At 50.1% G+C, this 23724-nt stretch overlaps 2 protein-coding genes across 2 annotated transcripts; both read right to left on the bottom strand.

Annotated features, from left to right (window-relative positions):
• Positions 1-231: 231 nt before the first annotated feature.
• On the bottom strand, positions 232-2331 carry LOC136290409 (interleukin-8-like). The gene is made up of 4 exons (XM_066184768.1): positions 2233-2331; positions 1780-1909; positions 1172-1255; positions 232-689 (listed from the first exon to the last, which is right to left on the bottom strand). The coding sequence occupies exons 1-4, from the start codon at positions 2297-2299 to the stop codon at positions 677-679; spliced, it is 294 nt and encodes a 97-aa protein (XP_066040865.1). The 5' UTR covers positions 2300-2331; the 3' UTR covers positions 232-676.
• Positions 2332-16818: 14487 nt separating this feature from the next.
• On the bottom strand, positions 16819-23481 carry CCNG2 (cyclin G2). The gene is made up of 7 exons (XM_066184761.1): positions 23093-23481; positions 22006-22143; positions 20919-21169; positions 20693-20771; positions 20513-20611; positions 19195-19400; positions 16819-18678 (listed from the first exon to the last, which is right to left on the bottom strand). The coding sequence occupies exons 1-7, from the start codon at positions 23201-23203 to the stop codon at positions 18546-18548; spliced, it is 1017 nt and encodes a 338-aa protein (XP_066040858.1). The 5' UTR covers positions 23204-23481; the 3' UTR covers positions 16819-18545.
• Positions 23482-23724: the final 243 nt, after the last annotated feature.

Raw genomic sequence — 23724 nt, 5'->3', positions numbered from 1 at the left:
CCTGTGAGGGTGCTGAGGCCCTGGCACAGGTTGCCCAGAGAAGCTGTGGCTGCCCCTGGATCCCTGGAGGTGTCCAACACCAGGTTGGACAGAAACAACCTGGGATAGTGGAAGGTTGTCCCTGCCCATGGCAGAGGGTGGGACTGGATGGGCTTGGAGGTCACTTCTAATCCAAGCTCTCCTATGATTCCATGTCATACACGGCTTCAAAGCTAGGAGATACAGGGAAAATACAACAGAAAGAAAAATCCTGAATTTTATTGGACTTGAGCTTCCAGAAACAGGACGGGCCATGCTGTGCCACACAACCCTCAGACACACACTCTGCCGCTGAGCACTTCACGTGGAAAAAGCACAAAGTCATTCCTAAAGAAACAGCAGCAGCCCCTGACAGGGAACAGCTTTGCAGTCCACAGGCAAGTAAATAAATGAGGGATTCATATTCACGCTGACCCAGGGACCAAGAGCAGGGGAGAAACCCCCCCACGAACCTGCTGTGGGGCTGGGGCCAGCAGTGAGCCACCCTCCCCGCAGCCACTGCCACCAGAGCCAGACGTGGGGCTTTCGGGAAGGGAAGGAAGCGAGGGCAAAGTGAGGAGCAGCCAGGTCTGCACGCCTGGGCATCATCCGCCAGCCCGCCTCGGGGCTCCGGGCACCAACTTCCTTAGTAGGAAACTTATTTTTTCTTCCTGCGAAAAGCAGAAGGAGGAGAAACATGTGAACACAGAGAAAAGCAGGTTCAGGAGAGGAAGCTCCTGCCCCAGCTGAGGGAAGTCGCTGCTGTTTCCCCGGGGCAGGCATCGCTCGCCGGGACGGCCACAAACCCAGCGCAGGCACGACCCAGCAGGGCAGCTTTCCCAGCATCAACACCCTATTGCACCTGCCACGAGCAAACCCTGCTCCCCTCAACGTTTTTTCCCCCCAGACTGGTTTGGAAGTGCAGCTCTGTGCGTAAGCCAGGGGGAACTTGACCCACAGGTGGGTTGTGTTGGGCTGAACACTGCTTTGCACAGCCAAGTGTTGCCCCTCATCACTTTGCAAGTGGGTCCTTCGGACAGCAGCAGGCCCCTCCGAGAGCTCCTGGGCCCACGAGAGCTTCCCAGAACCACGGATGTGCTGGGATGCTGTCCAGGGACACCTGAGCCAAAAGAGTTTCCATCCAACAACTTACGTGCTGGCAATGCGCTTCAGCAGCTTCTTCACCCAGGGGGCTTCGGGATTCACACACACCTTCCCTGAGGATCTTAATTTAATTCTGAAAGGCAAGGAGAGCCCCTGAGCAGTCCTGTCCCCTCCAAGGGCAGGGATTCAAGCAGCCAGAGCTGATGGGGAAGACTCAGCTTTCGCTCACAGCGCCGGCAGTTGTAGAAAGCTGCCAGAGACAGAGGAAGCCACAGCGTGGCTGGGAACAAGCAAAACACAACACATTCCTAGGTGGAGCAGAGACTTGAAGCCTAGCACATTGGTCAGAGACGATCTCTCCTGAAGATTTACAAATGTATCATCACAGAGCAGCTACAAAAATCTGGGAGAATTTGTTATGGCTCATGCTGCCTCAGGGTCTGAGGAAGCGCTTCCTCCAGGCTGCAAACACCCCCTGCTCCAGCTCGAGGAAATCACTTTCCCCTGCTGGAGAGATTCCTTTAGGCCCCGGGGACCCTCATTTCTGCAGCTGATGTTTTTCAGCAAGTAAGCTGGTGGCATTTTTGGAAAGGTTTAGTTTCCAGCAAGGTGGCAGAGAAGCGGGATGGTGGCGGCAGCGGAGCCCACGGCACTTACATGATCTCTGTGCGCCTGCAGCTGCTGCCCACAGGCCTTATCTCAATGCTCTCATATTTCTTGGGACTGATGTATTCCGAGGTTGTCTTGGCACACCTACAGCTCAGGTTCCCGTTCACCTCCAGGATGGCTGGGAGAGAGAGAAGGTGGGCAACTTACAGGCACAGGCAGTGCTGATAGGGATGCAGCAACTCCAGGAGCCGAAGGAAGTTCCCCTTCCCATGTTTTCACTGACAGCACTGCAGGGAGCACGGTGAGAAGCTGCCACCTGCGTGTCTACCTCTGTTCCCTGCTCCCACACCACTCCCGAAAACCGAACCAGACCCCTGCAATGGATGGTCCTGCTTTTTCCCGGCAACAAAGGCAAGCCCTCGGCTAAACAGGCAGGAGGATCCCAAGCCCCCCAGTCGCACCGGGCCCAGGATGATGCCAGCAAAGCCACCCGGAGCTCACCTGCGTGGGCAGAGTGGGACATCACCAGCAGCAGCAGCAGCAGCCATGGGAGCGGGGGGGCTCCCATCCTCAGATGCTCTGCGGGACTGGGCGCACAGACACCCCTATTTATCGGGGAGGGTCACGCTCCGACACTGGCACAGAATTCACACCTCAGCAGTCACACCCGGCCGGTGGAGCACGGAGAGAGGTGATGTCATTTCTCAGACGCACCCCACAGCCGGCCCGTGGTCAATGTTATTAATTAAAACCAGCCATTGGGACGGAGCGCAACGTTTGGACTCCCCACACATCTCCCTTGTTTCTGTTGGGTTTGTACCCGCATCACCCTTCATTCCCTTGAGCATTTTACCCCTCAGCCACAAGAAAAAGCCCAGAACGAAAGCAGAGCACAAGCTCCTGACAAAGCCGGGGGGGTTTTAGCGTACTCCGACATTTACATATTTCTTTCTTGAGGCTATATTTCCCCCCACGCTATTTTTGCTGCCTCTCTCAATCAGCGAAAACGCCTCACGCCGTGCCGTGAAAAAAAACAATCATGTTCTCCCCTGCTCTGTTTCCACTCAGATCTTTCAAATTTCACACTTGGCCGGGCAAGTAACTCACCCAGGATGGCCACAGGAGCACCCCGTGCCCTCGGGTGTTGGTGGAACGGGGGCATCGCCCTGAATAAAGTCGGCGAAGTCACCAGTCGGGAGGCAAAAGCAGAAGGGGAGATGTGGCGAGGCGAGGAGGAAGGAAGAGGGCAGAAGAAAAGAGATGTGGCTGTGTGATAATGTTGTAATTTGGAGCTTTCAAATCACATCAGCATTTCATTTAGCACCAAAATGGCAAATTTAAAAAAAAATAAAAGTCTTCCACTCACACTCAAGCTACGCATGTCTCTTTGAAAATCTTGGTTTTTTCCTCTGAGATAGGTCCAAGAGTCTTGTGAAGTGCCTGTCCAAGAGATGATTGGGGAGTTTAACTCCCTGTACACCAGGGTCACAGAGAGGCCAAGGACAATTTCCATGAGCTATTCCCAAAGTCCTACGGAAAGAATGGGTGCATTGCTGTCACAGCAGTGGAAGAGGAGATGGCCTTAAAACTGTTTTTTTTTTTACTCCTTCCAGAGTTTTCAATTTCTTTGCAGAGAGTTATTAGAAGGAACACAACCAAGGACTGGTTTTGCTGGGTTGGGGCAGGAGTCTCTTGGAAAAAATGGTGGGAAAAGCAGAAATTTATCAGAGAGATGACTGGTGACCTATGAAAACTGCTCTGGAGGCATAAGAGGCATCCGAAAATCCTTCTGAAGTTCCCGACTACAAAACGATCCTGCTTTTTAGAGCTGGGGGGGAAAAAAAAAACACCAAGAGAAGTGAAAGCAACTTTCCCCAGAGCTGCACAACGGAAAAGATGGAGCTGGAACATCCAGCTGCTGCTCTTCCAGGACCGGAGGAACCTGGAAGATGAGATGAGCCAGATCCTGCCTGCCCTGGAAAGAAACGGGAGCTGCAGAAGCATCAGCTGGATGGCTTTTGAGAGGGTCTGTGAATGGGCCTGGCAGCAGCCACGGTGCTGGGATGGATGGGTGACGTGTAAGTGATGAAGGCTGGGGTGGTTTCTCAGAGGAAAAAGCTGCGGTCCTGGCCGATATTTCTGCACAACGAGGGGTAATTTTGCAAAGGGAGAAGCAGGGTGAGGGTGTGACCCGCGACTGTATTTAAGCTGCTTCCTGGGTACCAGGAATTCAGAAGAGTGGCCCTCACGTAGGGATGTACGGCCTCATCCAGGCCAGCATCAACTGAAACACATACAAAGCACCCTCACAGCTTCTCTGGGTTCTGCAGCAGCTTCCCCTCTGCAGGCAAGACTTTGATTTCAGTGATTTTTTTACATCTAATTTTTATAGGATTTTCGGAATATTTTTTTTACACCTGTAATATTTTTAAATCCTTCCCATGGTACCTAAATCACAGACCTCCAAAAAAAAAAGTGGTGCAAACAGTACCTAAAGGCCGCGTGGAAAACCTTTTCCATGTTTACCAGGATGGGCAGAAACACAGCCCTGCTGGGTTTGTCAATGCCAAGGAGATGCAGCTCTCCAGCCCTTCGGGGAGGATTCACAAGAGGCTGAATCACAAACATCTGCAGCAAACAAACCTCTCAGCCGTGCTGAAACCTTTAACTCTCCTTGTGTTGAGAGAAAGTGATTTTTCAGCTTGCTCCTACTTTGCCCACAATTCACTCAGGGCTCCTTGCAGGAGAGAAAAAAAAACAAAAAAACCAAACCCCAACTGTAGTTTTTTTTTTAAATTATCCCCCAAAAACCCCAACTGCAGTGAATCTTCACCACTGTGGTTTGTGGTCCCTCACCTGCTTCAAAGATAAAGATACCTCCTGCTGAAACCCGAGAAAGCTGAAACCCACACACATTTCAGCATCAACATGAGATCACCAGAATTAGCCAGAGCCTAACGAAATCAGTCCAAAATTAGGTTGGGTGAACAACACACGGAGCCCGCTGTTACTTGCTGTCTTCAAGTGAAGATGCACGACTTGCTGGTGATGCCAGCGGACAAAATTGTTGGTTCGACCCATTTTTGGAGACGGCGGAGCGGTGTCATGACACCTCTGCAAGCAGGTGAGAAACCTGCTCTGGCATCTTTAAAAGTATTTGGTGTGCTGAGGGCTCAAGAAGGGAATACAGCAAGAGGGAGCTTCGAAAGGGATGGGAAAAGGAAGATGGAGAAAGGCTGGGAGCGAGAACAAAAGAAATTAAAGACGACCGTTAAGAAATGTAAATCCAACATTCCTGCCTCCCCAGCCCGTCGTGAGCTGTAGGACCTCCGTGGAGGAGCTCTCTGCTGAAGGGACAGCGATAGCAGACACTGCCTCTGCGTGGCCCCAGAGCGGGGACAGTTTCTGGGAAGTCCTGGCCACCCCAGAGATGCAAATGGCACCGAGCAAGCGCAGGAGAAAACCCCCGGACTGCTGTGCCAGCCCGTCCTTGCTGCTAGAAAAAGCCCCGTGGAGAACACCCCAGCATCCCCTCGCTGCCCCAGAGCTCTCGACTCCTTTCCAGTCTGACTTACTCCGGAGCGAGCCCAACGCCGAGCAGAGACACGGCGTTATTCCTCAACGGCACTTCTGCCTGGCACGGAGGACGTGAAGCAGGAAAGGGAGCCAAGGACTTTCCCAGAAAGTGTCACGGGGGCCATGCGCCCCGGCCCCCTCTCCACACATTTGCATGTGGGCACAGGAACCGGTCTAGACGCCGCAGGTGCCGTTGGCCGTTTGCATCGGGCCGCAGCGTGGCAGTGACAGCTCGAGCCTGGCTGCGGGGCAAGGGGATGAGGAGGGAAACCTTCATCCTGAGGCAGGAGGGAGCCAAGGAACAGAGGCTGAGGGTGTTGTAAGTGAGCTGTGCCTGGAGACCCGGCCTTGCCGCCCTCATTTCAGCCTGACGTTCCACGCATCCCTGCAGGCTGGGAGGAAGGTCTCTGGCTTTGAGCACTTCCTTCCGGGGCTAGTGAAGGAGCTCTCCCGGTCTATTCACAAAACCAAGACACGCTCCGGGAAACTCCAGCTACGTCCAGCCCACGCTTCACGAGCTGGGAAGTTCCTGCTGAAGTGAAAGGCTGCGATTGCTGGAGCTGAGCTATTCCGATTTGGGCGGCGCGTTCAGGCAAACACCCGGCTACAGTCCTGGCACCAAGCTCTCCAGGACTGTTATGGCAAAGCCTCCTCCCCTTCCCCTTGAAGTTTGACATCTTGATAAATGCAGCTACAAGTCTGGTTGGAGTCTGGTGAAGCATTTTATATTTTTCCAATTATTCGTGGTTTCCATTTTAGTCGAGCCCATAATTTAGTTGTCTCCACATTACTTGCAGAAAAAACCCATAAACTATTATTTCGGGTAGAGCTTAACGTGGTCTCGACCTATTTTCTACTGGTTAAGTCAGAAGAGAGTAGGTCATCCACAGAAAACAATGCTTCTCCTCAGCCACACACAAGGGCAGAAACACACCAGGAATGGACCCAAACTCAACCATGCCTCTTGGCCTTACACCCAGAGTCTTCATTTTTATTAATGTCCACTTAATGTTTTGAGGCCCCTCCTCTTCTTGCCAAGTGTCTCCCCACTTTTTTCCCTTGGGGAAGAAGCTTTCCCCACATTTCACCCGCAAGCCACCATTGGAGTAGAGATTTTTATATTAGGAAAAAAAAAAACCAAACAAGCCAAGAGCAACCGTTCTCCAGCATCAAGTAGAAGTGCACATGGCAAGGAGGGGAAATCCAGGTCTTCACTGAGAAGGAAGCTGCAATACTAATGAAATGAGCAGCCCTCCCCCTTTGGAAAGCCCCTTGTCAACTTTTCTCTTGGAACCAGCACCCCTGAATCAGCACTGACACCGGGAGATGCTCCCAGAAGAGACAGAGAAACTCCAGCTCAACTTCTGCAAAGGACGTAAATCTCAGCAGCTGAAAGAATCGATACTGAAAGGAGTTGTCTCGGGCTAAAATAATCCAGCATTGCTCAGACTTGGGCAGGGGGGGGTGAAAGAAAGGTGGGCCGAGCACACAGGTTGTGCCCCAGGCTGGGAGGTCACCAAGCTCCATCCTGTCAGGTGAAAACAGGGAAGGAGATGAAAGGCAGTGCACAGGGAGAGAAGAAAGGCTCCGGGAGACACGTGAAAGTGAAACCAAGAAGCACAAAGCCATAAAAACCATGAAACCCGCTTTGATCTTTCCTCAGCTTTTATCTCGCCTGTCACTTATGGCACACACCCTGAAAACCAGCAAGGCCTAAAGACTCAAATCTGTGGCAGGGCACAGCCTTGGGTCAGATACCCTCAGCTGCAGGAATGCTCTGCATCCTCCCTCCCTCCCAAACCCCACATTCCCGTGGTGTTTGGGGCAGCCAGGAGTGAGCATTTCACCCGGCAGTTCTGGCCATGCGGAGTACAAGGAAGGTGACTTGGAACGATGTTTCCCAACATAACCTAAGCACAACAAAATGAGGGACTTTCCTCTTGCCTCCAGGTTGGCGCTGGGGGAACGTGGGCAGCCTAAACGCTGGCATTGTGAAGGTACAAGGTTTAGACTTGCCGTGGCAGGAGGATGCTGTGTAAAAATAAATTTAAAACATATATCTATATTTATATATATGAAGCACCACTCAGGTTCTCATTTTGCAGCGCATGCAGGCTCACTCAGAGCGGGGACCACTAGAGAGCAGCAGACACCACTGCCACAGAGAGCAGACGAGCAAGGAAAAACTGGATTTGCCCAAGCACCCAGATCCCAGGCAGAGGATCACGATGCAAGCTAATTGGCTGTACAGAAAAAAAAAAGGAATGAACACCTTTGTAGGTGCTACACGCGCCTGCTCTCATCACAGAGGGGCTTTTTTTCCCTGAAAGGCAGCTCTCAGAAGCATTTCTGAACCACCAGAACTCAGACCAGGGGAAGAGCTGACAGAGGAGGCAAGAGCTGAAATCAAACAAGGGTTACTCCTCTCCCAAAACACAGAGCTCGGTGCTCTTTGCTCAATTCCCAGGCAAGAGCAGTAGCAGAACTGGCTTGTCTTGATGTTCTGCAGCCAAGCAGAGTTTAGGGGAGGTTTCTGGGTGGGGAGAGAGGCATGGAGGCATCCTGGAAATCCAGAAATGCAGGTTGGACCCCACAGACCCTGCAGCAACGTAAAGGGACCTTGAGGAAGATTGCTGCGCCTCAACGTCCTGCAGGACAGAGAGCTGCCTTCTTTCTCCTGCGTGGCTGGGGGACTGGATGAAATCTACATCACTCCCGGTTTCCCAATCCCAGAGAGGCGTTGTTAGCATACCTAGAGTTTTGCCAGAGGCACGGAGATGCAGGCTGATGCACCATGCCTTCCCAGCATGCGTGCCCTGGCTCTGTTCCCAGCTGGAAAGCTGGGAGGTTAAGCAGTCCTGAGCTGAGACAGGAGCCTGAGACCGTTCAGCTGCACACCTGGGAACAGCTGGAAGCTGTTAAGTGCCTCACAAGCCCAGAAACACGACGGCTGGGGCTTCCCAGTGGGAGCAGCTGGACAAGCAGAGCACAGGCTGCCCTCTTCTATCCCTGGAGTGTGTGATCCCACCCTGCTCGTGGTGAAATCCTGCCAGAGCACGCAGCCGGGATCTCTTTACTGAATGCCAAAGAGGAGCAACGGCGGGATCCAAGTTTAGGGGAGCGCAGGGCAAACATCCCTGCTAATCTCTCCTGGGGTTTTGCACCCCACAGACACGACCTCCAGAGAGGAAAGAGAAAGGATGGAGAGCCTGTGGAAAGGGGTCGCATTATTCCCCAGGGTTCGTGCAAGCTGTCTCCCAGGAAGCACCCAGCCCTGCAGACTGGCAGATATGCCAGCCTGTCTGACAGTTATGTCCCAGCCACCCTGAGCCTGGCTTTTCCTGCCTGGTATGACTGGTTACCACTCCAGCTGGAGGGGAGTGATACTGGGAAAGCCACCCCGTGGGACTGGAGGGCATTCAGCTGCTTCCCAGAGAGCAAAGAGCTTTGCAGGGAGCGTGGATAGAATGCATTTCCAAGCCAAACATCTTCAAAAGCTGGGAATTTTAATATTTGGGGAAATCCAGCCAACGTAAACCGATGCTTTAAGTCTATCCCACTGCTTCCGCACTCATCCAATCTTTGGAGGCAACTGCAACAGGCCCTGCCCGGTTGAATTTGTCATGCTAAAGGAAATGATGTTTATCTGTCCCAAATTCACATGCCTGGGAGCGTGAGACCAACAGCAACACAAGAGTGTGATTCACATCGAGCCCTGCCTCACCCAAAGCGCTGTCTGTGCTGTTGGGTCATCCCGTGGAAGTGTTTAAAGGTCACGGTGCTAAATGCCATCAAGATATTTTTGTGACTCCAGCTGTATCGGCCCCAAGACTGTGCCTGCGCCGCTCCGGGCAAGGGGAGGAAGGCTGCTGCATCCTGCCTTGATGCCACCAGACACACGGTGATGTGCAGGAGGTCACACAGCGCCCATCCCAGCTGTCACGCCGCTCCAAGGTGACACAGCTGTGTCCTGAGGGGAGGCAGACGTGTTGCCCATTACTGGCTCCTGCACCACTTCCATGCCAGGCTCCTCCTGACACGGCTGAGACTCAGCCCTGCCCACCTCTTCTCTCTCCTCTCCTTCAGAGCAGGGCAATCCAGGTGAACACTGGTGGACATCCTCACGGGTAATAACGCCACAGCTATTTGCCCTGCCCACCTGCTATTTCCTGGTGATCTTTCCTTAGTTTCTACACTCTTCTCTGAAGTGCTCGAGCTATCAGGGTGTTTGCATAAATAGCAGCACACTCACACCTTCCCTCCCCAGCCTCTCCTAAGGCTAGTCACCCTACCCTCCTGCCCAGCCTCAAGCCCACGTTTCTGCCACACCTAGAGAAAAAAAAAACCTTCTTTTGAGGTGCACGTAACCAGAGTAAGTCCTTGCATTTCAGGGTCACAAGAGAGGCCCACTACAGCTACTTGCACACAGAATGACAGACTGGTTTATGTTGGAAGGGGCTTAAACATCGTCCAGTTCCACCCTCCTGCCATGGGCAGGGACACTTTCCACTAGACAAGTTGCTCCAGGCCCCATCCAACCTGTCTTTGGACACTTCCAGGGATGAGGCAGCCACAGCAAGTTCCAGGTACTTAAAATGGAAGTAAAAACCTGTCCTAACCCTAAACCTCTGTTCTGTAGACACTGTTTTCAGTGAGAAAGACAGGCTGGTTCAAAAACAGTGGGCAAGTTTGCATGGAAAAAAAACAGAATCCTGGCTCTGCTCCTTCCTCCACTCATTCTCTCATTATCCTTCTACCTCCAGCATGACAAGACTGGTCAGGCACACAAAATCTTACACCTCCTCCCCAGAAAGAACAAACCAGAAGAAACAAGACACTAGAAACCCAAAAGGCCGTTCTTGCAAGCCCACAACAGACTAACAACTGCTCTCCGCATTGCAACTTCACTGGAGAAAACAAGCTCTTCCCCTAAGACCGTCTTTTCAAACATTTAGAAAACTGCGGTTGGCACAGAACTCTAAGGAAGAGTAGATTTCAACTCAACTGCTTCCATGACGAGTCGCACTGACACCAGCCAGCCTGTGTTCTTCCAAGTACTGCCTGACGACGCCTGGCCACAAGAAACACTGTGCAAACAGAGACTTCTCCTTACCCCGAAACAAGGCGAGGCCGAGGCGTATTTCTGTGCACAAACAAGTCCCTGTTGCGATTCAACAGGAGCCACCAGATAACTGCAGCAAAACAACGAGAAAAACTGTGCGTACTCACATGGGGAAGTGTGACCACATCAGCAGCTGTGAGAGGAGCAGCGTAGCAGTGGCCCTGTCACCTCTGGAGGCAGACTGTTCTTCCCAGGCCACTCTGCTGAGAAAGGTGGTCCTGCTCCCCGGGTCTCCCACAAGCTGCAGGAAGCTCGCTGCAATGGCAGCCTCTGCTGCTGGGCTCAGCCTGGAATGGCCATGCTGCCCAAATTTCCTTGCAAAGCATTCCCACCTGAGTAGGTGAGGAGTGGGGGGGGAAGCTCCTTTCCCTGCCTTCCTCAGCTACCTGGTGCTGGGAGGCAGGTGGAAATGAGTTCAGCTAATTAGAGGAAGACAAGTTACTGACATTTTCCCCGTCAGAGTCCTTTCTGAGAGGCTTCTGCCATGCCTCCTCAAACGTTTTAGTAAAATCACTAAATCACAGCTGCTTTCAGAGGCACAGGAGTACCCTTTAATTCATGCCTTGCTGCTCTCTCCCCTCTTTGTAGCGAAGCTTTTCAGCACGTGCCAATCCCTGAAGTCCGAAAGAAATTTAACATTAAATTTGTGCCCAAGGAGCCAAAAACCCCGGGATTCACAGGCTTTCCTTTCCTTTCATTCTGCTTACACGCTTCCAGTGACCCATTTTACACAGCCCTGAGGGCTGAAAGGGGCTCTGCAGCCAGACTTCTCCGAGCCGCTCCTATTTCCACACAGATGCAGCCCCGAGCTTGTTTTTCTCTATAACCATGATAAAGAGGATACACACTGCAAAAGTGTTGGTTTCTCACTATTCCAGCCGCTTTGGGGCAGGTTAGCCAGGACAGATGCAGCCAGAAAGAGGGGGCGACTTGAGGGTGACTGTCTCCTTCGCCCAATAAATAGCGCAATAAATACCCCAGACAAACACAGTGCCTTGGTTTAAAAGAAATCCCCTGACAGGCTGCACGTAGAGGCTTGTCAAGCCTCCAGCGCCCTGCAGGCTGTACTTGAAAACCTTAGTCCTGGATGAGTTATCTGTCAGGGAGTTCCTTTTCCCCAGGAGGGCATGGAAATGCTATCATGAGGTTCAAATAAACCATCACACTCCGGTACCTTTCCAAATGTGTTTGGAGTAGTTCATTTTCAGGCCTTTAATGATAAAATCTTATACCCAGAGAATCTATCTTTCTCTGGCTTTGGTAAGGCAGAGGAAATGGTTTCGCCTAAACCCCCATTCCCTGGAAATCACGCTTCAGCCTAGATCCTCTTCTCTGCACCTACAATCGGCACTGACAGTCAGCTCTAAAAATGCCTGTGACTAGAGATAAAATGGTCAGAGATCCTCCATCTCACACTTTGTGATCTTTCCTTTTACCTGTCTGCTCAAAACTTTCTGTTAAGACACGAAGTCTGGCCAATTACTCCTAGCCCAATCTACAGCAGGGTATTTCCACTTCTGAAATGGAAATCAAGACACTGGCCCGGGCTCCAAGCGCAGATTTGAATTTCAGACTTCCTGAAGTTCCGGAGCATTCTGACTTCATTTTCATTTAGCCCACAGGGAGGCAGGACAACTTTGCTTGCTTGTTTCAAAAAACCTTTTACTAAAGAGGAGAACTTGCTCAAGCTAACATTTGCAAAACCCAGGTGCCGATTAGGTATTTTAGATCCAAAGTCTTCCCTTTGGGATAACTCTAAGATGTACAAGACATGAATTCTGGAGCTCATAAATCTCTTCAGAAAGCAGAGCTAGATGGAGGCATGCAGTGACTGGGAAAATCACCCTCTCTGCACCCTCTCTGGAGGAAAAATGCTGCTCCTGTCTGGCAATCCCAATAGCCGCCCTAAATCCCCTCTGCTGGGAACTTGATGAGTCCTACTTGAGCAGTACTTTTCAAGGAATTCCACACCTGTATGCATCTTATTGAAGGACCAATCCCTGCTCCAACAGCAAACAGTACAACTGGACCCCAGTCTGGGTTACTGGTGGGGGTGACAGGTGACCTGTCAGCCTGGATGTGGTGCTTCCAGGATCCCATGAGGTGGACTGGCAGCTAGATGTGGTCCAGACTGAAGATTTATCGTGCACGTGTTGAAAGATCTGTGGCAAAAGCCCGCCTGTGCAGCTCCCTAACTCAGCTTCTCCAGAAAAAGTGAATCCTGGTATCCCTGGGTGACACAGCAACAGAAGGACTAATCCAGCCTTTTCACTGCTCCGTAGCCAAGGTGACAGCACAAGACTCAGCCTGACAAATGACCAGGCCAAACTTGGCACGCAGATGTGAGGGGCTTTCCAAGCTGGTGGGAAAGCAAGCTTTTCTGAGCTGGGTAAGTTTTCATGGCACAGACACACTTCTCCAAACACAGCCTCTTGAGGCTGGGTTTGAGGCAGGGACAAGAGGAAGGACACAGAAGTGTGTGCTGATGTCAGCCACTTCAAAAAGGACTTTGATCTCCAGGGTTGAGGACCAACACCTCCGAGGAGCAAGACATTTCACAAAGCATTTTATTTGCCTTTTATGTAACAAGGCACACAGGACATCAGTTGAGGGATGACAGAGCACTGTCACCTACTACTGCTTATTAAAATAAGTTATTCCCTGCTGCCAGCTCAAGAAATGATGCCAAAAGATATAAACTGATCCCAGAGCGGCAATATCAAGCGATGGCCAGTGCAGATTGAAATGCCCCACACGCTGCAGCATCTGAAAGATGGGCCTGAAAGGATCTGAAGGGAGAGTAACAGGAAAGCTTTGACCCCGGTGAAGCAGAAAATGATTTATGACCAGAGCCAGCAGGGCTTTCACTCTCTGAGGATGCAAAGCTACATAGGAAGAGTGCAGCCCTGTGACTCCAGGTGGACCTTTTGTTCAGGGATGAATCCCAAGGGCACACCGAAGGCAAGGCTTCCATGGCAACTGCGGGCAAAGCCCGTTAAATAGAGAAGGACAGTCAGTGAATTCTCCACTGCACAAAGTCCCTCTCCAACAAGTGTGGCAGCGCTGCGAATTTCCAGATAAACACCATTAAAGTGTACATCAATACAGAGTAAAGAGGACTTTGACAGTCACAGAGGCCTTCAGCTGCTTCTCACAGAAATCCAAAGCATCCCAATCTTTTATACTGAGAATCACACACAAGTTACAGCTGCAACAGCTGTCCAGCACTCAGTTAACTATGAAAAGCACTCGACACGCTGTATGACTCTGCCTTCCTCACGGCCTGGCACGATAAAGTGCACAGGTTTTTCCCACTGGAGCAGAAATCCATGTTTTCACAGGCACTAGGAGCCACACAGTGTCCCTGCACATGGATCAGTGGAGAATACATCATCACCTGCTTGGTGTTGAAGCAAACTCCCTGAAAATTAACAGGGAAATCAGACAGTGAATCCCCAACCTCGGCCTGTAAGAATGTTCCAGCGGCAGTTGGAGGCTGCGGAGGTAACCAATCCAAGTGCACATCCTGAGACCAGAACAAACCCAAACCCCTTCAAGGGAGCCTTGTTTTATGTCTCAGCTGATACACACAGCTCACGCAGCATTTACAGCACTGACTGTGGGCCTTTTCCCGAATGTCCATGCAGGGTAAAGGTGGCAAGATTACACTGGAAGGAACAATAAAAGCTGAGGGAAGCACAAGGCACCACACAGATAACCCGCGGATACTGTGCCAATATCTTGGGCTAAGAGCTGGCACAGACACTGCACCCAGCTTCGGATCATCCCTGGCACAAACCCTCAGACCACTGGCCTTGGCTTCTGTCCTCCTGCCAGAAGAAAGCCAGGGATCACCTCCAGTGCTTTTGCTCCCTACCAGAGTTAATAATTGAGCTCTGGGTGCCAAAGGCTTCCTAAATCCCTGACTCAGCCACTGTACATGACAAGACCGCTATTGAGACCGCAGACATGTTTCCCAAAGTTCCTTGGAGACCCTGGATTATAAACTGCACTCTGGCCTTTGAAACATTTGACCCCCGGCCACACAAAATCCTTGCAGAACAAGCCGACAGGCCCTTGCAAAGCCAACAGGCTGCAAACCCTGCTTCCCCAGGGGCCCTCGTCCATGCCACCTTTCCACAACAGCTCTGCCATTCCCTGGTTGGAGCTGATTTATCCTTGACAGCCGAGCACTACAGCAAGGAGCTATTCCTGGCTTTGTTCTGCCAGGGGAACGAAGGGAGCGAGAGGATCAGGAATACACAGAAGATCAAGGAGGAAGTGTGTAACAGAGGAAGGATCTGCCTTTGCCTTCCTAGGCCCAGGACAAAATTTCCCTAGACCACAGGCTACTCTTCTTCTTGACTTCACTGGTTGGAAACAAAGCCACTGCTGAGCGCTCTGGAAATCCCATCACAAACATTTCCTCCATTTACAAGTTTAACAGTGTTCACGTCTCTGATGAGGAACCTACTTGCCACGGCCAAAAAAAACCCCACCAGCACTCTTTGAAGGAGAAATTAAATGCTTCATTAATTCAAAAATGGTTGAGATTGCAAATCAGAACCAGAACGTACAGGTCTAGAGGCAAGATCTCAAATAATTCATGAGCAAAATGCTATGTTTATGCAACACTGAGGATGAGATTTTAATTGCTTATTACTCTAATTGATTTCATTCAGTTGTTATGGCAACTTTCTGCTTTCAGGAGATGTACTACACCAGCCACAGGCTTACACCACAAAGCATAGCCATGTGACACCCCACAGCTGCAACATGTATTTTAAGATAAATACTACTATATATGTGCCAAGTATTTACTGATTCCCATTTTGCTGAGCTTCAAAGCCCTGACAGCCAAGTGGGATCACAAGAATAACTCATTCACCTGTTAGTCCAAGCAAAGATATGGGTCCAAGACCATTTCAGTTCTACTCTCTCCTTTAGTGTATGCTCCTCTAAGTGCAGAGTGCTCTAAGCCCTGACAGGAATATTCTTCTTATTCCACCAGGAAAAAAGGGGGAGCTGTTAAAGACCAGGGTCTGAACGCACTGATTTATTCTGAATGCTGCGTGTCACTCGTCATACATCATCAAGTGGTGGGGAAGTCAAGTTTCCTGTTTAAAAGGCCATTTTTGTAATTGTTTAATTATGGAATGACAACTCACCAGGAACAGAAGTGCTTCCACTTCAGATCCCTTGTGGTCCAGTCCAGCCACAGGAGAGCAGTAGGATGACATCTCAAGATGCTCTCAGAAACCTTTCAGCACCGTGCTTCCAATAGGGTCAGCAGCACAGGAACTAACATCCCAGAAACTGGACACAGCTAGGAGTTGTTTCAGGAGACGGCCTCCCCACAAAAACATTGCCTTTCAGCCCCCTCAGCCCCCACCCAAACCAGTCTTACTGACAGAGCAGTTATGAAAACGAGCACGCATTTAAACTGCCGCGACCGCAAGCCTTCCAGGTTCTACCACCTGGTACAGGCAAGCCCCAAACAGCACTTAAAAGCCGTGCACACCTCTGCTACTGCAAACAAGCCAACCACCAAAATCCCCATTCTTTGAGGGAAGCCTGGCAAACCCCCTCGGGGGGATCCGCAGCTACCTGACCTGGCAAAAATCAAAGTTGAGCCTGCATCATTCCAACCACAGAAGTGAAACTCGCAGTGCTCTCCCAAGCCGATTCACTTCCGTGGAATTAACTTGAAAGGGGCTGAATGGCACACCTCAAGCCTCATTAAGTCTCCCAAGCTGTGCAATCCCAGGACACAGCCCATGGCTTCACAGCTTCCCCCGAGCCCACCCACAGTGCAAGCGCTCTGGCCGACTCCCAGGCCAGGAGGGTGAGGAGAGCCACCTTTGAAGGGGCAGCTGAAGGTGTGTTTCCTGTTCCAAGCACTGGCAGCAGCAGCCTCTGCTCTGCCAGCTCCGAGCCAGGCCCTGGCAGGAGCAGCCCCAGCCCCTCGTGGGCTCTCAGAGGTATGTGTGAGTTACCAGCCACAACAGATTTGCACACAGGACACGAGCTAGATTGTGCCTTTGGTGAGTTCCTGCAAGTGTTCTGGACTGACAAGATGCAGACACATCCCGAGACCACGTTTCACTACGAAGAACAGCGGCAGGGACAATTCCTGCAGAACCAAGAGGAATCCAGCTGGAACAACCCTTAGTAGGAGCTCTGGATGTGCAAATGTGCCAAGCACAGCACCCACAATAAGCACAGGAGCAAAGCTGAGGTGAGATTCCCATCCAGTACTGTGCAGTCTCCCCTTTTTCTTGCCACAACTCCAGGGAAAGCTGGAGCCCAGCCGTGTGGTCACACACCCTGCACATCACAGAAAAAAGGAAGCCGAAAGCTTCAAGGAACTGACCGCCAGTCACAGTCGGTAACAAATAAAGCACTTGGTTTATTTTTGTCCTCAACTGAAATAAGACTCAGTAGGTTCCTTACCCAAGCACTCCTGGAAGTGAGCAGAGACTCGCAGCAAGAAGTCTTCAGAGGTACAGTATTTGTATCATACAGAGTACACAATAAATTACTATCTACATGCCACAGACCTACAAAAAGTTACGTACGAGGTAAAAAAATACAGTATTTTCTGGTTTTTTTTTGTTTTAAATTTTTTTCTGTACATTTTTTTAAATTTACATTTTCATATACACTTTTTGTAAACTTTTGTGTGTTTTTAGAAAACTGAAACCACATAACAGTTATGGACTTACAGCATCACTCTTACCTTTCTAAAGCAACGCTTGCACCTACGAAACAGCTTTTAGCTTGCTTGCTCCTTCATTTCTACTTTGGCACCACCACACCTCACACCGTTTACTCTGAGCTACTTTAGTCTGCTTTAGCCATGTCCTCACCAGGGAGAGACACAATTGGACTGGAATTTGTGCTTTGATAACAAAGTTCAGAAGAAAAACCATTACATTAACTACTTCACCATCACATTTACCTGATATTTTACTGCGTAATTTCAATTTCTCCCGCACTAACTGCTTTACATCAGCATGCAAACAAGTCTGATTATGACTCAATCAATAACATGAATATACTGAAAAACAACTACAAGGGTTAAATATTCAAAGGAATGTAGACTTAGCAAGGTTTACCAAGTTAAGAAGTCTAAGCTAACAGCATGGATCGACCGTGGTAAGATTTGAAACACACTGAAGGATACAATGTGAATTTCAGTGTAAAAATATCTGTACTAAAGAAAACATGGAATTACTCCTGGCCACACGATTTATACTATCTCAAAGTGAAAACTATATTGACTAGAAACCTCCTGCTTACCACACATACTCCTGGTGTGAAATAAGGATCCCTGAAGTTTATAAAAGCCAAGCTTCAAAAAATTGCTACTTGGAGTACACAACTCAAGACCCTGCTGGAAAAGGAAAAGCAGTTTCAGTGTTCGGCCCATTGGAGAGTAAATCATTCCAGCCTGGCACTATGTACACGCACCATTCCATGTAACCCACTCAGCCACTTGGATCTAATCCCAGAATACTGAGGGGTGGGGAGGTGCCCTCGAGAGGGACTGCAGTCCAATCTCCTGCTCCAAGCAGGGTCAACACTGAAATCAAGCCAAGCTTGGGATTCTGTCATGTTGAATCCTGACAACATCCCAGGACAACAAATGCACAGCTCCTCTTGGGCCTCCCCCTTGACTGACTGACGCCATGGAGCAAATTTCTTCCATTAACCAAGAGCTTCCTGTTTAAATCTCAGGAAAGCTTCTCGCTCTTGCTCCACGCTTCTCAGGCAAGACCCTGAAATCAACTGAGGTGTTGAGCCGCTGAGGGTTTTGGACCACCAGCTACAGAACTACATTCACGGCTGTTGACAACAGAACTGTACAATAACTTCTTTTTTTCTTTTTTTTTTTTTTGCTGATCTGGGGACCTGAAAGAATGTTGGGGTTTGTTTTTTTTTAATTCCTTAAAATTACAACAACAACAAAAAAATCAAGGCAGGCATTCAAAGCATTGATATACCACAGCAAGTTTTGCCTTAATACAGTTTACAGATCACCACCTCATTTATTATTGCCAAAAGACTCTATGGTGCATTCAAAACTTCAACCTAATACAATCCAGACTCGGTGCTAAGACCGACAGCTGAGAGTTTGCCACTTGGGTTTAGGTTTGAGCTCAAAGAAGAAGGTGCCTTCCAGATCACTCGGAGGAGAACTGCTAAGGCTTTCTTCCCCGCTGCTCATGTCTTCACAGGAGTCTTCACTAGAAGGAACAGTGGGAAAGGTAATTTTAACAAAGCACAACCCCTTCAAAGTGGCAAAGTACTCCTTAATCCTCGGGTTGCTTGCACGCTTTTCTGTTCCTAGCAGCAACATCCCACATCTAAATGCTCCTCAGCCTAAAGCTCCTAAAGCTGAAACCCTAACAAGACACAGTTCTCCTGACGCCAACAGCATCCTAGTGATCAAGAAGCCAGCATTCCAGACACCAAACATGAATTCCTTCAGCAGACTGAAAACCTTTGCAAGCCTTCCTGCCTTAAAACTAACAGTGCCTCCCCTCCACCCGGCCAAGTACCTCTGAACACCACAGTGGCAGCTCCCCCTTCTCTCCACCTGCTGAAGACACATTCCAAGCCCATCAGTATTCTTAGAGCTAGCACTTTTTTCCCCCCTCCGCCCCAAGCAGCAGTGATTAAGCCATAGTTACACAGAGTTCCCATGACCACTACAGGGAAAGGAGAATTCCCAACAAATTAAGCAGCCAAGTGTTACCAACCTCTCACTTCCATTGAAACATCCACCCTCCGGGATCGTTGGCAACTCAGGAACACTGTAGTAACTGTTTTGCAGGTTTTGGGCTGTACGTCTGGAAACAATCCAAACTAATTTTTTGTGATCGGGCTTGCAGCATTCAGGAGAAGAATAATCTGCCAGGCATTTAGAGACCAGTTCTCTCCAATAAAGCAGGTCACTATCACTTATCTGAAAAAAAAAAAAACCCCCACAAAAAAACCAAAAAAAACAACCAGAAGTTAGTCTGTAACACACAGGCTCTAAGGATAACTCCTCCCTCCATTTTACCTTCTTGGAAAAGACCCGGAAAAAACTTCTGTCAAGACAAGTGAGTCATAACTGTGATACCTTTGTCAAAGTTGCTTTTGAAGGTGAACTACCAACTCCTACACACCTTCCAGACAAGTCCCTGTTCAAGGCAGAGTTAGGTTGACAGTTTGCCTGCCAGTCCTTGTTACCATTTTCATTATCACTTCCAAAGGAGAAATGAAACAAAGGTTGTTCTATTTTAAAATGGAATGACTTTTTTTTTTTTAAATTCCATTCTCAAATGGAAGCGAAATTTTTTAAAACTACTTTAAAATGGAAGAAAAAATTTAAACCGCCATTTTAAAATAGAGTAATATTTTACTTTAGGAACTACTTCCATCCCTCAAGAAACTGGGGTTGTTCAATCTGACTGTAAGAGTGAAAAGCTGCTCCTAGGCCACCAACAGAGGCAGGCAGCACGCAGCTCGAGGCCACGAATCCTATTTTAGTTCATCGGATATCCTGAGCTGGACGGGACCCACAAGCATCCAAGCATCATGGAGTTCAACTCCTGGCCCCACACAGGACAATCCCACCCTGTGGCCGAGGGCATTGTCCAAATGCTCCTTGAGCTGTGCCAGGCTCGTGCTGCGCCCATTCCCTGGGGAGCCTGTTCAGTGCCTGACCTCCCTCTGGGGGAAGAGCCTTTTCCTGATATCCACCTTCACTCTCCCCTGACACAGCTCTAGCCGTTCCCTCAGGTCTCATTATTCAGACAAAAGGAATAACCAGCCCAGCAGCCACAGAACAGACTGGAAGTTTCTCCAGAACACGCAGCCAGAGCTGTACGAGTTGAATCAGCCTGTTAAAGCGTACATTGTATACACATTGGGTCAGCAGTTCCTCTGATTTTATACATTTAAGCTTGTTTTTTAACTGCTTCTTTCAGCCTAACAGAACCCGTAAGGACGCATTCAGGGCCCCCAAAATGTAACGTCACCCATCGTTAACAGTGTCAACAACTGGAAGAACAATCCACTGGAAATACTCACCTTTGAATGCTTTTGAACACGCAGAAGGATCTCCAAGAGCTCAACAGATTTCAGCGTCTGAACTTCCAGAGTGAGAAGGCACAAGGCCAGGACAGATGGCTAGAAGGACCAGAAAACAGCACTCAGCACCGCAGCCATCACAGACCTTCCCAGAAGCTACAAACAACTGCTTCTACTCACTTTAGCTTTAGAGAAGACTAGACGGCAGTTGCAAGCTTTTAGCTGTGCTTCCAACTTGTCCAGATTCAATACTTCTTTCCTGTGAGACATCCAAGAGAAGAAGGGTCTGGATCAACAAGCATTCCCTCACCAGGAAGCAAGAACTGAGGAGGTGCCTCCTCCACTGCCAAGGCTGCAATCATTTCAGAGGGAATTAAAAAGGGCTCAGCAAACGCCACCAACTCACCTTTCTGAGGTATGACAGAGTACAATAGTATGGTACAAGTGCAAGAAGGTTAAGGCAGTAGTAGCTTTAAATTCAAAGTGCAATTTTTCTGAAATTATCTTTTCCATCCGTTTCAGGTCGGACACAGTGCATTTACATTGGCTGATCCGGATGATCTCGTGAGCAGATGGGATGTTGCATTCCTCCTCCACGACACGGGCGGCCAGCTGGATGCAGCAAACTCCGATGCAAGACAAATGCTTCGGTTTCACCTAAAAACCAGAGTAAGCACCATGAATACATCATCCCCCCCCAATATCAGCACTGTGCTTGGAATACCCACAGTTCTAGAGCCAAAGACTTGCTGATCTCCACTAAACCTGGCGCTGGCCAGCTCCTACACCAGTTCCATCACTCTCAGCTGGAGCAAACCCCAGCTGGCAGAGCCCACAAGGCAGCACCGCTCTGCTGGGGCTGAGGAAGTGAAGTTTTGACAGCTGAGCAGCCTCTCCTCAGGTTGTTCCCCAGCACCACACAAATAAATCGAGGTGGGAACTGCAGTTCCCTGCTCCTCCAAGCGGCAGTGCTCACCCACCCTCGTTCACAGCCCACACAAATCCAGTCTGAGCCTGTTCCGGGCAGCCCCATCCCTCCGCGGCTTGTTCCTGCCCCTGCCCTTCTCTCCCCTCTACCACGGTAACATTTTGTGCCACTTCAAGGGCAGCCAGACCAGAGAACTGATGCAACTTCGTTTTTTTTTCCTGCTGATCTAATAATGAGGAACTGGTTTAGGTCCAAGCTTCCTGCCTCAAAGCAGCACAAACACGATAAAAACCACCAGGAAATGATCACTTGGTGTCTGTCCCAAGGCTAAGCTAGGCTTTAGCAGAGCACCCAGAGATAGCTTCTAACACTTGCTGGTTTGTTTCCCTTAATTCCTCCTTCCTCAGACATCTACATGGCGATGGTTACAGATTTATTAGAGGAAGCAAATCAAGCTCCCACTTGTCTTTAGAGGTAAGAGGAACTGCACTCAACTCCAGGTTCACAAAGGAGACCTCACAGCTGATGCTGAGTGCACAGGATGAATCAACAGCCACACTTATACCTTCATAAGAGCCAAGAATCTGTCCAGAATGTTGACAGCCAAAACAAACGTTTCAGTTGCAAATCCAAAGAAGTTGGTCAGACTCCAGAGATCTTCCACCTTGGCATTCCTTTGTCTTGAACACAGAGTGTTTTCATTCTATGGCAAGAGAGGCAAAGTCAGAACTGTTCTGTGGCAGCAGCAATCACCGTGCCTCGCTCCCTAAATCGTCTTTTATTTAAATCAAACAGCAGCATTTTTTTTTTCCTTAAATACTTTATTTCACTTAACTTGAAAAGGAAATCAATTTAGACCCTCAGGACTCAAATCACACCCACGGTTCAGAGATTACAGCCAGCTCCTGAGTCTCACTGGTGCAACAGCCGGCACAACCACATTTCCTACTCTCCACTTGCTTATTTTAAGACACATTGAAGACTTATTTAAGTGACCAAGAGCAGGCATACGCAGTGACTCCTGACCTTAGAAATGACCACACAGTTCTCTGCCTCGCATGCCAATATTTAAGCAACAGCTCTGCTTTCACAACAAACAAGCTGACTTATCTCAGGGATTTTTTTTTTCTTTTTTTGGTTAAATATTAAGGCTGTTCCCAAAGAACACACAAGCACCCGAAGGCACATAATAAGCCTGCCCTGAACTCAGTAAGGAACTTTGGTCGTTAACGTGGAGACGTTTATGGTCTATTGACGTTTTGCTGCTCAGCACTGAGCGGTTCTGGGTTCATTTCCCCAGACCTCGCCAATGAAAAGCCGGTGGTTCCCGTTTGATACGTGCACGAAGCTCCCCTGACGGAAACAATACAGAACCTCTCGCTCCTGTGCTCACTCTAAGTATAAACCATAAATGCTAAACGCCTAAACATTTTGTTTGCCCCGCAGGTCGCTGCACTTGGATAATGTAACGTTAATACCTGCAAACGATGTGAGAATTAAAACAAAAGCCAAGCGACGCATACAGAGAAAAGAATTAACTTTCCGCAGCTAGCGTACTTTAAATTCCATTAGCCGGAATTTCCTCTGAAATTTCTCAAATTTTCTTTCCGCCCTGAGAAGCACACTCCCCCCTCCCCGATGCCCTCACGCACCTCGGCGGCGCCCTCGATGAGGCTGAGTCCCTTCTCGCGGGGCTGGAACCGCCCCTCCAGCTCCAGATGGAGGTTCAGCTGCTTGAAAAGCCAGAGCGCCTCGCTGCTCATCTTCCCTTCCCTTCGCCTCCTTCCCCTCCGCAGCAGGGAAACAAAGGGGTCCCGCAGGCCCGGGGCGAGGGGACACCGGGCCCCCCCCGCGGCCCTCACCGCTCGGGGAGGGGGAGGCGAGCCCGGCTCCCGTCACGGCGAGGACGGGGGTGGGCTCGGCCGCTGACCCCGCATCCAGGCAGGGCGGCCTGGACCCCCGCGCGGAGTCACGGCACCGTCACGGCACCATCCCCAGCCGCTCCGCTCCGCCCCGGCCCCGCTCCAAGATGGCGGCGCCGCGTCCCCGCCCACGGCTTCTGTTGTCCCGCGCGGAGCGATCCCCGCCGGTGTGAGGCGGCGCACGGCAGTCAAATAGTCCGCCGCCCACCCGCCGTGCCCCGGCTGGTCCCCGCGGTCCGGGCAGGGCGCGGCCGGCCCGCGGAGCTCCAGCTCAGCGGGGAGCGGGGCGGCGCCGCGCTGATGCGGGGGGGCGGCGAGGCCGAGCGGATGGACACGGCGAGGGACGCATCACGCCTTTAAAG

The sequence above is a fragment of the Chamaea fasciata genome, unplaced genomic scaffold, assembly GCF_029207755.1.
Source record: "Chamaea fasciata isolate MVZ Bird 193981 ecotype frontalis unplaced genomic scaffold, bChaFas1.0.hap1 SCAF_6, whole genome shotgun sequence".
Taxonomy (NCBI): Eukaryota; Metazoa; Chordata; class Aves; order Passeriformes; family Sylviidae; genus Chamaea; species Chamaea fasciata.
The sequence above is the reverse complement of the archived record's forward strand: the minus strand, read 5'-3'. Positions and strand labels throughout refer to the sequence as shown.